Source organism: Tachyglossus aculeatus, chromosome 20 (genome assembly GCF_015852505.1).
Source record: "Tachyglossus aculeatus isolate mTacAcu1 chromosome 20, mTacAcu1.pri, whole genome shotgun sequence".
NCBI classification, from domain to species: domain Eukaryota; kingdom Metazoa; phylum Chordata; class Mammalia; order Monotremata; family Tachyglossidae; genus Tachyglossus; species Tachyglossus aculeatus.
This window is the reverse complement of record NC_052085.1, coordinates 29922785-29941790: the sequence shown is the minus strand read 5'-3', so window position 1 is coordinate 29941790 and position 19006 is coordinate 29922785. Positions and strand designations below refer to the sequence as shown.

The 19006-nt window shown below is 47.8% G+C and overlaps 1 protein-coding gene across 2 annotated transcripts in view; it reads right to left on the bottom strand.

Moving 5' to 3' along the window:
- Nucleotides 1–19006, bottom strand: part of DLG2 (discs large MAGUK scaffold protein 2) — a 793095-nt gene that overhangs the window by 645530 nt on the left and 128559 nt on the right. For both annotated transcript variants that reach the window (XM_038761625.1, XM_038761626.1), the window contains exon 5: nucleotides 14278–14352. In XM_038761625.1, the coding sequence (XP_038617553.1) occupies nucleotides 14278–14352 (75 nt within the window). The remainder of the gene's footprint in view (nucleotides 1–14277; nucleotides 14353–19006) is intronic.

The following is a 19006-nucleotide window of genomic DNA, read 5'->3' as shown; positions in this document are numbered from 1 at the left end:
GAGTTTAGAGCCAGTGAAAGAAAACCCAGATGTGACAACTTGGGAAAAAAAAACCCTCAGAAGTGTTGGCAGATTTTGCTTTACTACTGCTATCACTACTACTACTGAAAAAAGGAGTCGTAATGGCATTTGTTGAGCGTCCACTGGGTGTGAAGCACTGTACTAAGCGCTAGGGAGTCGGTAGCCTCGTCCGCTGCACACATTTATCCCTTCCCAGGCTGTTGATTCTTCCAAGCAAACGCTCCTGTTTGTAATCAGAAATGCCGGCACACCCCTCTGAGCATCAATCCGGCATTTTATTTTGTAATTACAGGAGAACCACTAACAAAAATGAGTTTCCTTCCCCTAGAGATTAGCCGGGTATAAATACATTAATCTGCCTCTCTTCAGGATCACAGGATTCTGCTTTCCTACAATTAATCCGAAAGGAGTTTCCAGTCGTGTTGTCCTGCATGCTGATGACACTCACTCAAAACTTGCATGGGCTGAAAATGCCGGTCGTTTGCAGGTCGAGTGCGTTGTCTAGACTGTAAGCTCACTGTGGGCAGGAAACCTATCTACCAACTCTGTTACGCTGTACTCTCCCAAGCGCTTAGTACAAGGCAGTATGAGGTCAAAAAATGCCAGTGATTGATTCACGTCGCAGATCGGAATAGCGAGTCTTGCTCTCCAAATTTGCCTGTCCCTTCAATGAATCCCCTTAAGGTCTGACACGACGCGTCCAACCCGATTATCTTGTCTCTACCTCGGTGCTTAGTACAGAGGCTGTCACATAGTAGGTGCTTAACAAATATCATGAAAAAAATGATCACGATTAATGATCATCGCTATAGAAAGTCCTTCCCCTTCAAATATTTAAAGGAAAAAATGGTTGGTGCAGGCAGAAGTGTCGCCTCACCTCCATTTCTATCTCCAAGAAGTGACGTTTGAGTGGCATAGGAGATAATCACACTCACTTTTGCTAAATGCCTTATCTGTTCCCACTGCGGCTGGGAACGATCGATATCGCTCACGTTTAATGAATATCAATCAATTCCCCAGCTCGCTCTTTCTGAGTGACTCTAACCTCTTTAGTATAGTCACCCCAGCTGATCATTGTTTTACAATTGAGGGGAATTCTATTCAAGTCCCACAATTACTAAAGCAGATGTGCCTATCTATGATATCGATATTTATCTATCGATATTTATCATAGATATTTATCATAGATATTTATCTATGATATCGATATTTATCCCCCTTCTAGACTGTGAGCCCACTGTTGGGTAGGGACCGTCTCTATATGTTGCCAACCTGTACTTCCCAAGCGCTTAGCACAGTGCTCTGCACACAGTAAGCGCTCAATAAATACGACATTGATTGATTGATCGACGGAACATATTTTTCCATGCTCCTGCCCTCAAAGTGAAACCCACCACTGCACCTTCTGCTAGTTACCTAGGCTTGAATTACAACTGATGTCGTTTGTTGCTTTTTCTTTTTTTAATGGTACTTGTTAATGGTACTAGGTGCTGGGGTAAATACAAGCTAATCAGGCCGGACACAGTCCCCATCCCGCGTGGGGCTCACAGTCTTAATCCCCATTTTACAGGTGAGGCAACTGAGGCCCAGAGAAGTGAAGCGACTTGCCCAAGGCCACACACAACAGACAAGCGGCAGAGCCGAGATTGGACTCGGGTTCTTCGGACGCTCTATCCACCAGGGCCCCACTGCTTCCCACTTCCCACTCCGCTTGCGGACACGAAACGGTCACGTATTTTCGGTGACTTTGGTGTCCGACTCTGTTTGGGTTTTGTAAGAAACAGAGTAACTGGGCCAGCCCCGCTGAGAATTCCTGAGCTATCTTTATCCCTGTTTTACGGACGGGACAGCAGAAGGTTAAATGACTTCGCCTATGGTCACGCTCAGCGCGTCGAGGTGACTGGAAGAAAAACACAGAGACGATCTCCTGATTAGGAGTCCGGAGATCATTCCGGCAGACTGAATGATGAATTGTAATGATTATGGTTAAGTGCTCACTACGTGCCAAGCCCTGTACTAGACTGTGAGCCCGCTGTTGGAGGCCTTCCCAGACTGAGCCCCTTCCTTCCTCTCCCTCTCGTCCCCCTCTCCATCCCCCCCATCTTACCTCCTTCCCTTCCCCACAGCACCTGTATATGTGTTTGTACATATTTATTACTCTATTTATTTATTTATTTATTTATTTTACTTGTACATATCTATTCTATTTATTTTATTTTGTTAGTATGTTTGGTTTTGTTCTTTGTCTCCCCCTTTTAGACTGTGAGCCCACTGTTGGGGAGGGACTGTCTCTATATGTTGCCAACTTGGACTTCCCAAGCGCTCAGTCCAGTGCTCTGCACACAGTAAGTGCTCAATAAATACGATTGATTGATTGATTGATTGATTGATTGATTGTTGGGTAGGGACCGTCTCTATACATTGCCAACGTGTACTTCCCAAGCGCTTAGTACAGTGCTCTGCACACAGTAAGCGCTCCATAAATACGATTGATTGATTGATTGATTGTACTAAGCAACGGGGTGGCTAAAAGATAATCAGGTCCTGTAGGAGACTCACATTTAGGTAAGAGGGAGAACCGGTATCGAATCGCCAGTTTGTGGACGAGGGAGTTGAGGGCGCAGAGAAATGAAGTGACTTGCTCAGGTCAAACAGCAGGATAGTGGTGGAGCAGAATTGGAACCCAAGTCCCCCGGCTCCCAGGCTCTTTCCAGTAGGTCACGCTGCTTCTCTAAGACTGTGAGCCCACTGTTGGGTAGGGACCGTCTCTAGATGTTGCCAACTTGTACTTCCCAAGCGCTTAGTCCAGTGCTCTGCACACAGTGAGCGCTCAATAAATACGACTGAATGAATGAATGGATGAATGAATGAATGCATGGACCCCGGGTGCTAGATAATGCGTCTTTCTGTTCGCCTCCTCTGCAGCGTTGCAACATTAATCGTTAGCAGCACCGTTATCGGGTCAGACTAACGGATCGTCCAGCCTGGAATTCTTTTTCCCAGAGTGGCAGCAGAGGCTCGGTGGAACTGGTTGCCCTCCCTGTCGTCCATCAGGAAGGGTAATTTACTTCCAGGAAGAAAATCAAATGGCAGTGCCAAGCCACCCAAATATATCAGAACGGTCACTGCTATTTTTTTGAATCAAGGAAATATCCACCTGGCTCTAGGTCCTAGGTTGGATTCTCTTCATAATAATAATAATAATAATGTATTTTTGTGAATCAAGGAAAGAAATATCCACCTGGCTCTAGGTCCTAGGTTGGATTCTCTTCATAATAATCATCATCATCATAATAATGTATTTTTTTGAATCAAGGAAATATCCACCTGGCTCTAGGTCCTAGGTTGGATTCTCTTCATAATGATAATAATAATAATAATAATAATAATAATGTTGGCATTTATTAAGCGCTTACTATGTGCAAAGCACTGTTCTAAGCTTCTTAATAGCCACGAGAAGCAGCGTGGCTCAGTGGAAAGAGCCCGGGCTTTGGAGTCAGAGGTCACGGGTTCGAATCCCAGCTCCGCCACTTGTCAGCTGCGTGACTTTGGGCAAGTCACTTCACTTCTCTGTGCCTCAGTTCCCTCATCTGTAAAAGGGGGATTAAGACTGTGAGCCCCGCCGTGGGACAACCTGATCACCCTGTATCCCCCCAGAGCTTAGAACAGTGCTTTGCACATAGTGAGCACTTAACAAATACCATCATTATCATTAAGGCTGGGGACCACGGCTTCTACCTTCACGGCAGTCAATCAGTGATTTTAATTGAGCACTTACTGTGACTGTGAGCCCGTTGTTGGGTAGGGACCATCACTATATGTTGCAAACTTGTACTTCCCAAGCGCTTAGTACAGTGCTCTGCACACCATAAGCGCTCAATAAATACAATTGAATGAATGAATGTACTAGACCCTTGGGAGAGTACAGACTAAGTTACAGAAGGGGAGACAGCATATATAAATATTTACATAAGTAATGGGGAGTAGGAGTGAGTATCACAGTGCATTCTCCCAGGCGGTTACTACACTAATCCCGGCTCCACCACATGTCTGTTTGTGACCTTGGGCAAGTCACTTCACTTCTCTGAGCCTCAGTTCCCTCATCTGTCAAATGGGGATGAAGACTGTGAGCCCCCCGTGGGACAACCTGATCACTTGTATCCCCCCCAGCGCTTAGAAACAGTGCTTGGCACATAGTAAGCGCTTAACAAATACCATCATTATTATTATTACACTACCCTGCATGGGAAAGGTGTTCAATAAATACTGACTGACATACAGCTAGATTTTTTTTGAAAAAAGTTCTCCCAAATGTAAAAATAGCTAAGCTCAGGAAGCTTTCTCTTCAAAAGTCCTTTGTCTGACTGCCAGTTTGCCCTGCGCCTCATTAATTATCCCAGTCTTCATTAAGCCAGTGGTTAGTCAATGTCAGGACCACAATACAAACTTTTTATTCTTTTTTTATGCTATTGGCATTTGTTAAGCGCTGACTATGGGCCAGACCCTGTTCTAAGCACTGGGGAAGATACAAGGTAACAGATTTGGACACAGTCCACGTTTCACATGGGGCTCACAGTCTGAATCCCCATTTTACAGATGAGATAACTGAGGCACAGAGAAGTGAAGTGACTCGCCTACGGTCACCCAGCAGACAAGTGGCAGAGCTGGGACTAGAACCCAAGTCCTTCGGACGCCCAGGCCCAAACCCTACCCCAGTAAACCATCTTCATTTGCTTTCTCCACAGCAGCGATGAGTACTAAGGGCTTAAAAATAAACTCTCTGGTAGAAAAAAAAAATACACACACAAGCTTGCATTAGTTTCCGGATTTTGCAAGAGTTATGGTACCTAATAATTAGAATCTTGGGCACGTGCGGGCCTCCTGTTTAGTGTTATGTAAACACCATTAGGCAGGAAACCAAGGTGTTAGCTTTTGACGGAAAATCGAGAAAGGGAGGGAATCAAAGTTCACATCAGAAAATATGCGGGGGTGACTCTCCCTGCTTGATCCTCAGCCCTGCAGGCCTAATCAAAACACGCAGGGCTTCTTTTTGAAATCAACGGGAGGCTCAAACTTTGATCGCTTTCATCCCAGGAAAGAGAGGCAGAGGCGACGGAGATAAGAAACGGGATAACACCCACCCAGGTCTCCCAGTTTGGAATGGAGCGGGGATACTGGCAGTTGAGGGTGCCGGGGGCGGGAGGGGGATGGACAAGTCCAGGAAAATTCCTGGGTGCGCACCTCTGCCCCCCCAATATCTCACTGGGAAGAATGGCTTTCCAAGATCTTCTGATGCAAAATGGAGTGACGTTGCAAGCTCCTTGAGGGCAGGGACCCTGTCTTCCGATTCCATCATCTGCTCCCAATCGCTTAGTACAGTGCCCCGCACACAGTCAGAGCTCAAAAAATACTATTTGCTTCTAGACTGTGAGCCCGTTGTTGGGTAGGGACCGTCTCTTTATGTTGCCAACTTGTACTTCCCAAGCTCTTAGTACAGTGCTTTGCAGTCAATAATTACGATTGAATGAATGAATGAATCGACTAAGCGCAACCATAATTTGCAAGTGATCAAATCCGTGCGGTCCTTTAAAAAACTTCCAAAGAAATCAGAGGGTTGGTGGGAACACTGCTAGCGGCTTCTTGGGTTTTCATGAGAGCTTTCTGACCACAACAACAACGAAAAAACCCAAAATGAACACAAAAAATGACACCCAAGCCCCTCCGGGTGAACGTCAAATCTAGGAAAATAAGCGAGGCCAAAACACGGAATTTGCATTTGTAATTTGGAGTTCATTCATTCATTCAATTGTATTTATTGAGCACGTCCTGTGTGCAGAGCACTGTACTAAGCGCTTGGGAAGTATAAGTCGGCAACATATAGAGACGGTCCCTACCCAACAACGGGCTCACAGTCGAGATGCAGGTAAGCTCATTGTGGGCAGGGAATGGCTCTGTTATATTGTCCAATCCTAAGCACTTAGTACAATGCTCTGCACCCAGTAAGCGCTCAATAAATACAACTGAATGATGAATGAATGAATGAATAAGTGCTGGCTCCCAGTCAGGATGGACAGAACTGAAAGCATTTCCTAAATTAATAAAGCTAGCTCCAGATAAATTTCTCTTGGGGTGATTGGGGGGTGAAAGTGGGTTACAGATGCACCTGAAAATGATAAAAGGGGCGTCTAGGCTGAGAAACAAGGGAGCGGTCTGGAGTTTGGAGTGCGATGCAGATTTGCTATAAGGCCTGGGGACACTTGGTCTCTCTCTGGATCTGAGTTGCTGGTCTTCAAAATGACCCCGTTATAATGCTATTTATTGAGTGCTCTTCTGCCAGAGTGGTCCTGGTGGTCATCTCTAAGGGACAATACCAGAGAAGCAGCGTGGCTCCGTAGGAGGCCTTCCCAGCCTGAGCCCCTTCCTTCCTCTCCCCCTCGCCCCCTCTACCCCTCCAGACCGTAAGCTCCTTACGGGCAGGGAACGTATCTACCCACTCCATTTTACTGCAGTCTCCCAAGCGCTTAGAAAAGTGCTCAGTACACAGTAAGTGCTCAACAAATACCACCGATTCAGTGATTGAGTGGTTGGAATCATAAAGCAGGAGCAACCGTGAAATGCAAATTAAAATTAAAGAAACAACAAGGCGGAAGCAGTACGGCCTAGTGGATAGAGGACTCCGCACACAGTAAGCGCTCAATAAATACGACTGATTGATAGAGGACGGGTCTGGGGGCCAGAAGGACCTGGGTTCTAATCCGGACTCCACTACTTGTCTGCTGTGTGACCTTGGGCAAGTCACAACCTCTCTGGGTCAAGTGCTCTGCACACAGTAAGCGCTCAATAAATACGACTGAATGAATGGGTCTCGGTTACCTCCTCAGTTATGTTGCCGATTTGTGCTTCCCAAGCGCTTAGAACAGTGCTCTGCACACAGTAAGTGCTCAATAAATACGACTGAATGAATCTGTAAAATGGGGATGAAGACTGTGAGCCCTAGTTGGGACATGGACTTTGTCCAACCTGATTAGCTTGTATCTAACCCAGCACTTAGTACAGTGCCTGGCACCTAGTAAGTGTTTAAAAGACACCATAAAAGAAAAAAAAGAGGAGGGGAAGTCACAGTTCTAAGGTAGAAGAGGGTTACCATTTTGAAATGGAGATCTGTCTCGGGTAATAGCTGTGGGACAACCTGATTACCCTGTATCCTTCCCAGCGCTTAGAACAGTGCTTTGCACATAGTAAGTGCTTAATAAATGTCATTATTATTATTATTATATGTGTGATGTCGGGCAGGCAGCAGAACGGATGATGTCGGAGGTGCCGTTTCGCGGAATTATCTCGAATTCACCCCCGCCGACCTCGACTTGAGGCAGTCCTCCTCCCAGGACGCTGTGGGCGCCGGGCACCGTTTCCCAGCCGCCGGGCTCGGGAGCAGGGGCCCACGGGGAGGGGGAAAACCGCGTGCTGAAAATCGAAATACCAGTGGAGAAAGAGGCGTCCCCGTGCCATGCCCAAACCCAACAAGTCAATCGGTCATATTTGTTGAGCTCCTAATGTGTGCAGAGTCAAAAAATTTGGGAGAGTACAATATAACGGGCATATTCCCCGCCCACAGTGAGCTGACAGTCTACACGGGGTGACAGACAATATAAACAAATAAATTACAGGCGTGGACAGTAGTGGAGTGGGGCAGGGATCGGGAGAGGAATACAGGGAGCAAGTCAGGGAAATGCAGAAGGGAGTGGAAGAAAATAAAAAGAGGACTTGGGGAAGGCCTCCTGGAGAAAATGTGTCTTCAATAAGGCTTTGAGGAGGGGGAGCGTCTTGTCGGAAGCAGCGTGGCTCAGTGGAAAGAGCCCAGGCTTTGGAGTCAGAGGTCATGGTTTCAAATCCCGGCTCCACCAACTGTCAGCTGTGTGACTTTGGGCCAGTCACTTCACTTCTCTGGGCCTCAGTTACCTCATCTGGAAAATGGGGATTGAAACTGTGGGCCCCCCCAGGGGACAACCCGATCACCTTGTAACCTCCCCAGCGCTTAGAACCGCGTTTTGCACACAGTAAGCGCTTAACAAATACCATCATTATTATTATTATTATTAGTCAGATATGAGGAGGGAAGGTGTTCCATATAGTAAGCGCTTAACAAATACCATCATTATTATTATTATTATTATTATTATTATTATTATTGTCGGTCAGATGTGAGGAGGGAAGGTGTTCCATATAGACTTTTAGACTGTGAGCCCACTGTTGGGTAGGGACTGTCTCTATGTGTTGCCAATCTGTACTTTCCAAGCGCTTAGTACAGTGCTCTGCACATAGTAAGCGCTCAATAAATACGATTGATTGATTGATTCCATATAGTAAGCGCTTAACAAATACCATTATTATTATTATTATTATTATTGTCGGTCAGATATGAGGAGGGAAGGTGTTCCATATAGTAAGCGCTTAACAAATACCATCATTATTATTATTATTATTGTCGGTCAGATATGAGGAGGGAAGGTGTTCCATATAGTAAGCGCTTAACAAATACCATCATTATTATTATTATTATTATTGTTCTTATTATTATTGTCGGTCAGATATGAGGAGGGAAGGTGTTCCATATAGTAAGCGCTTAACAAATACCATCATCATTATTATTATTGTCGGTCAGATATGAGGAGGGAAGGTGTTCCATATAGTAAGCGCTTAACAAATACCATCATTATTATTATTATTATTATTATTGTCGGTCAGATATGAGGAGGGAAGGTGTTCAAAGGCCTAGAGGCAGGATAGTGATGGCATTTGTTAAACGCTTACTAGGTGCAAAGCACTGTTCTAAGCACTGGGGGGGATACAAGGTGATCAGGTTGTCCCACGGGGGGCTCACGGTCTTCACCCCCATTTTCCAGATGAGGGAACTGAGGCCCAGAGTAGTGAAGTGACTTGGCCAAAGTCACACGGCTGCCGAGCGGCGGAGCCGGGATTTGAACCCATGACCTCGGACTCCCAAGCCCGGGCTCTTTTTCACGGGCGAGAGGCCGGCGGCGAGACAGAGGAGACTGTGGTACAGTGAGGAGCTTGGCGTTAGAGGAGCTGGGTCACAACAGGAAAAGGGGAAAAAGGGGAATGACCAGTTGAAAACCAGATAATTGGCCTCGCTATCCTGTACCCAATCAGCTGTGGGTGGAAAGAGATCAGAAAAATCAATGGCTGCTGTCTTCTCAAGTTAAAGTTTAATTACAATCTGGGCAAAAAACCGTAGTTGGGAAAACAAGCCACATTATTACTGTTCCCCAATTCGGTCGCACTCTCAGCGAGGGTAATCATTGGCTTTGTTTCGAAAAATGCCGAAAGACTAAAAATAGCCAATCACCAGGCAAATAATTTTCAGAAACCGAGATTATCGAGTCCCGAATATGGGCCTCACTGGGTCCAAACCATTATTTTAAACCTAAAAATAAAAAGCAGGAAATTCAAAGGAGAATTTGCCCGGGTTTGCTGGGGAGCGTTTAGATTTACTTATAATTATTTAACAGTTGTTAAAATGGCTTGGCAATTTAATTACTGATCTATAAAATAAAGTAACTAATGTTTATTCATTAGCATGCAAATTGCTCGCAGAGAGACTTGTTTGGCTTTCTACCTTCTATGTAGCTAGGAGCTCCTCGCAACTGGGAACTGCATTCACGACTCAGCTTTACCATATTTTTGGCTGTTTGGGATTCCGGTAGAGTTGTGTGAATTCCTTAAGGAAAAAAGGATCCAAGCGGTTCAAAAATCATAATGGAGTCAGATGGGGCAAACGAAAGTGTGAAACTGATGGATCTTGCAAGTGGTCGATTAACAGCGGGACGTAAGAAATAATTTTTCTGGTGTTGTGATTAACTGCCCTAATTTGAACACTTCTTTTCTTGGACCAGGTGTACTAAGAGAGGCTATGGCTTTTTAATGAAGAACCCATGACCTCTGACTCCCAAGCCCGGGCTCTTTCCACTGAGCCACGCTGCTTCTCAATCAATCAATCAATCAATCAATCGTATTTATTGAGCGCTTACTGTGTGCAGAGCACTGTATTAAACGCTTGGGAAGTACAAGTTGAGACAGTCCCTACCCAACAGTGGGCTCACAGTCTAAAAGGGGGAGACAGAGAACAAAAGCAAACATATGAACAAAATAAACTAAATAGAATAGATATGTACAAGAGGTCGGCGGCAATTTTTAACGTTGGAGAAAACTGGCCAGTTTCTCCAAGGCTAGTGAGGTAGGGAGGAGGGCCTCAAGAGAAGCAGTGTGGCTCGGTGGAAAGAGCCCGGGCTTTGGAGTCAGAGGTCATGGGTTCAAATCCCGGCTCCTCCACTTGTCAGCTGTGTGACTTTGGGCAAGTCACTTCTCTGGGCCTCACTCATCTGTCAAATGGGGATTAAAACTGTGAGCCCCCCCCATGGGACAATCTGATCACCTTGTAACCTCCCCAGCGCTTAGAACAGTGCTTTGCACATAGTAAATGCTTAATAAATGCCATCATCATTCTCTGGGCTTCAGTGTCCTCATCTCTAAAACGAGGATTAAGACCGTGGGCCCCATGTGAGACCCGATTAATTGTTAGGTACCCCAGTGCTTACTACAGTGTCTGGAACATGGTAAGCGATGAATAAATGCCATAAAAATGCACACGTAAATAAATAAAATGCAAGCAGCGAGGCGACGGTTTGAAGGGTTGGGTTTAGGAGTCCGGGGATGAAGTGATACCAGGGTCCCAACAGGATTTAGAGCTCTCTTCTTGCCATCTTCAAACCTCACTCTCTCCCCTCCCCACAGCTCGACAGAAGGGCCCGAGGAAGGGGGATAGAGGGCATTGAGATAGTAGCCGCCTCCTTATATAGCCCCTCGCATGCTGGCCTAGTCTGAACTGGGAAAATCCCGCCAGAAGACTCCCTTGGGGGCACCCAGATCGATCAATTAATCAATAGCACGGGCCGGATACCCGCTGCGGGTGGCGAGCACTGAACTCGTAGCCTGGGACAATACAGTACGGTTCGAAGACCCGGGCCCTGCCCCGAAGGAGCTTATGATCCAGCCGGCGAGACGGACGGTCAGTCAGTCAGTCGATCAGTATTTGAGAGCTTATTGTGTGTACAGCACTGTACCAAGCGCTTGGGAGAATACAGCAACACAGCAGATACATTCCCTGCCCACAGTGAGTTGACAGCCCAGACTGCGGATAATTTACGGTTAGAAGAGGGGAAAGAGAAGGTGGACACGGAGCAGGGTACAAAAGTTGAGCGATGACACCCTCCCTTTGGAGTCAGAGGTCATGGGTTCAGATCCCGGCTCTGCCAACTGTCAGCTGTGTGACTTTGGGCAAGTCACTTCACTTCTCTGGGCCTCAGTTCCCTCATCTGTAAAATGGGGATTAAAACTGTGAGCCCCACGTGGGACAACCCGATCCCCAGCCCTTAGAACAGTGCTTTGCACACAGTAAGCGCTTAACAAATACCATTATTATTTCCCATACTGAGCCCCCTCCTTCCTCTCTCCCTTCCCCCCTCCACATCCCCCCCGCCTTTCCTCCTTCCCCTCCCCACTGCACCTGTATATGTGTATATGTTTGTACGTATTTATTACTCTATTTTATTTGTACATATTTATTCTATTTATTTTATTTTGTTAATATGTTTTGTTTTGTTGTCTGTCTCCCCCTTCTAGACTGTGAGCCCGCTGTTGGGTAGGGACCGTCTCTGTATGTTGCCAACTTGTACTTCCCAAGCGCTTAGTACAGTGCTCTGCACACAGTAGCGCTCAATAAATAAGACTGAATGAATGAATAATACTTCGACCCGCCCGGGACCCTAATTCCGGGTGCCGAACCGGCGACCCCCGTCGACCCCCGAGAACAACCTTTGGTGCCGGATGGCAAGCCAGGGTCATCCCCAAGATCCCGGCCGGCACGGTCCCCTAGGCCACCGGCGGACGGGGAGGGGGTGGCCCGGGGACGGTGGTGGGATCCCCCTTTCCCCTCGACAAACGCAAGAGCAGGATTCACTGGGCCGCCTGGGGGCTCGGTTTACCTCTCTCTAAAATGGGGAAGCTGCCGCCTCCGTCTCCCGGACCAGAGCCAGGGAAGCGGAGCGTTATCGACTCAACGCCTCCGGCTCTGTGGATGCGAGAGGCTCTGCAGATGAAAAGGATTATTCACACTACCGTACCGCTGTCACGGAATCACGAAAAAGGAGAAAGCCAGATGAGTCAGAGGAGGGGTACTAGTCTCGGGGCCAGATCCTAGGAACCCAGGGAGAAGAAAGCTCTCCGTTTTGTGTTGTAGCCAAGTCTGAAGAGGTGCGCCTGGCGGGCTCTGGGGGGAAACTTCCCGAAATGGAAAACCCAGTTCGCTTCCTCAACGCTCCTCGCAAGCCGGAGAGGACCTTGCCGCTTGCCTCCCGCGAGGCCTTGAGAACCTCACTTAGCTTCTCGGGGCCTCAGTTTCCTCAACCGCAAAAGGGAGATTCAATCCCCGTCCTCCTTCCTACTTAGACTGCGTGGGACATGAATGGAGTCCAACCTGATCATCTTGTATTTTCCCCAGGGCTTAGCACAGTGCTTGACACAAGGAAAGCACTTAAATAACGGTTATAATCATTATTATTCCAGGCGTGAGGCTCCTTTCAGCCATCAGCTACATAAGTCTGAGCCACAGTCAGTGGTCCGGTTCTGTCCCTTGTCCGTCTCCGCCCCATCCCGCAACCATGGCGAGGCTGTCCTTCCTAATGCTGCAGTCTGTCTCAATAACTGCTCCACCCCTTTCCACTGTCCAGAACAGAGTACAGGCTCTATGAGCATCAAGGACTACGTACTGAGCTCCTCCTACGCGGGACCCCCAATTTCAAGGCCCTCTCCCAGCACCCCACAGCCTCCTCTGGATCCAGAAGTCCGTGAATGATGGAGAAAGGGTCCACACCTCTTTGTGGACCTTTACAGCCCACGTCCGCCGGCAAACGCGGGAAATTAATCCTTGCTGAGAGCTTTCCCTAGTGGAAGGGTGAAAGTCAGTGTTTCACTAGCCTGCTAGTCGACACAGATGCCTGGACCCGTCCTGCGACGCTTGGGAGAAGTGGGCTTTTTTACAGGTCATATGAGTAGGTATTGAGGAGCCGGGCCCCAAAGTCTCATTCTCCAATACACCCCCAATCTACCAACAGATGGGTCTGAGACACTTTCAAGGCTGTAGCTACGCAGATTAGCACCGACCCCCTCCCCTTGATCAGAAAGGGAACGAAAGAGCCAAAAAGTAAAACAAAACAAAACGGTCAAATGGCTCGAGGGTCGACGGGAGGACCACTTCAGGTCGATCTCTATGGGCCATCGCTGATTAGAAGACTGGCAGGATTCCCTAGTGGGCAAGCCCCCACCAGCCCTGAAGGAAGCAGGGGACCAAATCTGGGGATGAGGATTCGCAGCGCCCACCACCCCACCACCTCATCGAGCATTTGAGGCCGGTGTCGGCAACTTCCCGAGGATCGACCGAGAGACAGAGCAGGGCATCTTCCAAGTGGCTTCCAGCGCGGCCCCCACCCAGATGATTTAATAGTCTGCAAGTGACATCAGCATCATCAGGCAGGTAAGAGCGGGGTTTACCCGTTTCTTGGGAGCCAGGATCCCAGCCCCCCAAGGGGAGAGACCCTGCGGGCGGTCAGCCTTCATCCCGGTTTGGCCGAGAGACTCGGTGAGAGACTCCTCTGCCTTGGAGGGTGGAACGGTCACGGCCCAGGGCTGATGGGTGGGGTGCTCATCATCTATTGCCAGTTCCACCCCTGATGCTCCGCTCAACTGTGCCCTCACTCCCCCTCAACTGTGCCTCCCATTGGGAGAGGAGATAACGATCCGGTCGAAAGTACCTATTTGCTCCAAAAGCAGCTCAGACCGAAGCCCACCGGGGTGGTGGGCGGTCACGCCTTCAGCAAAGATTTGGAAAGTGCCAATCGGGAAACTCAGCCCCATCCAGGGGACACGAACAAACAACAGACTGCTCAAACCCCTGAAACCGACTCATCCATAATCCACACAGATCCGATAGATCCACCGGCCTCTCCGGGGCCAGGGATTCTCCACTCCAGACAAGGTTTGACAGCGGGGAGCCTTCTAGAGAGCCGTCCCTTCTCTCCTCCGGAGAGCCGCTTTCATTCAACAAACCTTAACCAACACACCGATCCAATTCCCCCCAACAACCCCCACGCGAGGCGGCTCATCTTGAGGGTCTCAACTCACGGGACAGTGATGAACGGGCATCCAGGTGGGTCCTTCGAGGGCACAGTTTGGGGCCGGGCACTTGCCTTGGTTTTGCTGCAAAAAGAAAAGAAAGCGAAAAATCAAACGACCGTCCCTTCAACACGGGCCATCGCCCTTTCAATGTCAGCCTCTATCATGATGATGATGATGATGATGGTGGTATTTGTTAAGCACTTACTATGTGCAAAGCACTGTTCTATCTATTCTATTTATTACATATCTATTCTATTTACTACATATCTATTCTATTTATTACATATCTATTCTATGTATTACATATCTATTCTATTTATTTTATTTTGTTACATATCTATTCTATTTATTTATTTTATTTTGTTAGTATGTTTGGTTTTGTTCTCTGTCTCCTCCTTTTAGACTGTGAGCCCACTGTTGGGTAGGGACCGTCTCTATATGTTGCCAACTTGTACTTCCCAAGCGCTTAGTACAGTGCTCTGCACACAGCAAGTGCTCAATAAATACGATTGATTGATTGATTGATTGATTGATTGATTCTAAGCACTGGGAGAATACAAGGTGATCAGGTTGTCCCACGGGGGGCTCACAGTCTTATTCCCCATTTTACAGACGAGGGTTCTGAGGCACAGAGAAGCTAAGTGACTTGTCCAGAGTCACACAGCTGACAATTGGCGGAGGCAGGATTTGAACCACGACCTCTGACTCCAAAACCCGGGCTCTTTCCACTGAGCCACGCTGCTTCTCAATCATGAACGGGTTTGTCCGGCCACAGTGTCCCTTCGGAGGGAAATTTCAGAGGGAGGGTCTTTGCCCGCTCTGAATCAGGAGTCCAGCCTCCACTCTCCAACGGTATTCACATCCAGCGATCTAGATTTGGCTTTGATGGGAGATGATTTTCAGCTCACAGTCTTAAACCCCATTTTCCAGAGGAGGTAACTGAAGCCCAGAGAAGTGAAGTGACTTGCCCAAGGTCACACAGCTGGCAAGCGGCGGAGCCGGGATTTGAACTCATGATCCCCAAGGACCACACTAGCGAGCCAGAGCCGGGATGCCTGCAGTGGAGGGAGGCTCGGCCCTGAAAACGTAGGAACCGGAACCGCGGCTATGGGAAAGCAGCGTGGCTCAGCGGAAAGAGCCCGGGCTTTGGAGTCAGAGGTCAGGGGTTCAAATCCCGGCCCCGCCAACTGTCAGCTGGGTGACTTTGGGCGAGACATGATCGATACTGTCTGGACTGTTGGGTTTGCAAGTGCTTCTCTTCAGTCCTCCCACGCTCACCTTCCACCGGTCGCTAGCTCTCGCCTCTCCTGCCTTTGACACCGGTCCACACTCTCAACCCCAAACCCGGACCTCCCTCCCTCCCCTAATCTGATGGACTACAGCCCTCCTAAAATCTTGCCTCTGCCAAAAAAACCCTCCAATCCGGTTCCCAGCCCCTCAAATCAGACAAAACCACCTGCAACCTCCACTTATTTACAGCGCTTATTTATAGCCACCCTGAGCACAATATGCTAGTCAACCGTACCACAATTACCTTAGCATCTGCAAATATTTTTGTCTGTCTCTCCCATCGGAATGCATGCTCTTTGCGGTTTTTTGGTTTCTGTTTTCCTGGTACTTAATAATAAGAATAATCATAACGATGGCATTTATTAAGTGCTTACTACGTGCAAAGCACTGTTCTAAGCGCTGGGGAGGTTACAAGGTGATCAGGTTGTCCCACGGGGGGCTCACAGTCTTAATCCCCATTTTACAGATGAGGGAACTGAGGCCCAGAGAAGTGAAGTGACTTGCCCAAAGTCCCACAGCTGACAAGTGGCGGAGCCGACATTTGAACCCATGACCTCTGACTCCAAAGCCCGGGCTCTTTCCACTAAGCCACGCTGCTTCTTCTAGGGCCTTGAACACCGCAGAGAGGTGAGTTGGGCATTTTGGGAGGATCCCCAACTGAGGCCCAGAGAAGTGAAGTGACTCGCCCAAAGTCACCCAGCCGACAATTGGCGGAGCCGAGATTTGAACCCGTGACCTCTGACTCCAAAACCCGGGCTCTTTCCATTGAGCCACGCTGCTTCTCAACCACGCTTCAGTGCTTACTCCATACTAGATGCCGTACTAACAGCTGGGGTAAAATGTCCCCTGAAAATCTCCCAACTAAGGTGACACCTTAGACTGTGAGCCCACTGTTGGGTAGGGACCGTCTCTATATGTTGCCAACTTGGACTTCCCAAGCGCTTAGTACAGTGCTCTGCACACAGTAAGCGCTCAATTAATACGATTGAATGAATGAATGAACACCTAAGGCAGGCATCTGTAGTCATGTCATTCCCCAGATTTCCCTTGAGAACCTGGGCCGGCTGAAGACAATTAGGGAAATATATGTTGCCAACTTGTACTTCCCAAGCGCTTAGTACAGTGCTCTGCACACAGTAAGCGCTCAATAAATACGACTGAATGAATGAATGAACAGCTAAGGCAGGCATCTGCGGTCATGTCATTCCCCAGATTTCCCTTGAGAACCTGGGCCGGCTGAAGACAATTGGGGAAATATATGTTGCCAACTTGTACTTCCCAAGTGCTTACTACAGTGCTCTGCACACAGTGAGCGCTCAATAAATACAATTGATTGATTGATTGATTGATTGAAATGTTGAAGATTTTGCCTTCTTTATGCGACCAAGTTCTTTCTCCCTTACCGTTAACGCCGACGGAGGGTGTGGTAGAGTGAGGATATGGAAACGATGTAATATGCCCGCTTGTTCTTTGCTACTAAAAATACTCCCATCATCAAATTCCACAGTCAGTGAACATTTCCTCATTAGCACCCGGAACTTTTCACCCATTCATCAGCGCAACTATTCCCGCACCCTGACAAGGCCCCATCGCGGAGCTCGGCAAAATCAGCGGCCGGCGAAAGCCATCCGAAATTTCAGTCCCACCGACCCGGGTCAACCTCTGGAAGAAACGAAATGCCACTCAGAGACTAAGATCAAAGTAATTCTATTCTTGCTGCTGCCATAGAGACCAAGACCCCAGAAGAAGAAGAAAAAAAAGAGAGAGATTTAGCAGACTTAATTCTTCCTGAAATTTATAATTTAACTACGTGCAAAAGGGGACAATTACCATATTTCCAAAGGATAAAGGACGAAAAAGTTGAGCTTTTGACAAGCTATAATTACAACCCGGTACGTGCGCGGCACTCGTAGGTTTGCTCCAAACAGTTTCCTTGGGCTTCTGAAAAGACGCGCGCATACATTTTCACGACATCCACGTGTGAGGCTATCAATTCATCATCAATCGTATTTATTGAGCGCTTACTATGTGCAGAGCACTGTACTAAGCGCTTGGGAAGTACAAATTGGCAACATAATTCGCCCTTGACAAGGCTCTGACTCCAAGGTGGGAGCTGTGAAGAGCCGTTTCAATTTCTGGGAATGGTGAATAGCGGAAAGGATCTCTCAAGGCCTTGTTGGGGCGAGCAACGGATACGAAGAATCAATCAATCAATCGTATTTATTGAGCGCTTACTGTGTGCAGAGCACTGTACTAAGCGCTTGGGAAGTCCAAGTTGGCAGCATCTAGAGACGGCCCCTACCCAACAGCGGGCTCACAGTTTAAAAGGGGGAGACAGAGAACAAAACCAAACATAAAACCAAACAAAATAAAATAAGAAGTAAAATAAAATAATAAAATATAATAAAAGAAGAAGTGGGAAGGAGACCCGTGCTCAGCTGAAGCCACGCTTCGGACGGGAAAGGAGACTACGAGACGTAAACTCGAGGACCGTTCTATTTAGACTGTGAGCCCACTGTTGGGTAGGGACTGTCTCTATATGTTGCCAACTTGGACTTCCCAAGCACTTAGTACAGTGCTCTGCACACAGTAAGTGCTCAATAAATGCTGCGTCGAAAGGTTGTCTCCTCAGGCCCCCCTCACGGCCCCTGGGGCTTTCCTAATTAGAGCTCTTCTGGAAAAATCATGTCATTTGCCTCATGACGGTGAGACGGACAGGGAGCCAGTGAGGGCACTTCATTCAATCGTATTTATTGAGCGCTTACTGGGTGCAGGGCACTGTACTAAGCGCTTGGGAAGTCCAAGTTGGCAACATATAGAGACGGTCCCTACCCAACAGTGGGCTCACAGGCTAGAAGGCTTATTAGTCAACGAACGCTTTGTTAATCAATCAATCGATTGTATTTATTGAGCGCTTACTGTGTGCAGAGCACTGTACTAAGCGCTTGGGAAGTATAAGTTGGCAACATATAGAGACAGTCCCTACCCAACAGTGGGTTCACAGTCTAAAAGTACACTTCTCACTGTGTTAAGTGAGAAGCAGAGTGGCTCCATGGAAAGAGCCCGGGCTTTGGAGTCAGAGGTCATGGGTTCGAATCCCAGCTCCACCAAATGTCTGCTGTGTGACCTTGGGCAAGTCACTTAACTTCTCTGAGCCTCAGTTCCCTCATCTGTAAAATGGGGATTAAGCCACGTGGGACAAACTGATCACCTTGTATCCCCCCAGCGCTTAGAACAGTGCTTTGCACATAGTAAGCGCTTAACAAATGCCATTATTTTTCTTCTAGACTTTGAGCCCACTGTTGGGTAGGGACCGTCTCTATATGTTGCCAACTTGTACTTCCCAAGCGCTTAGTACAGTGCTCTGCACACAGTAAGCGCTCTATAAATACGATTGATTGATTGATTGATTAATTAAGTGGCATTTGCCAGTCTGCACCAGTCT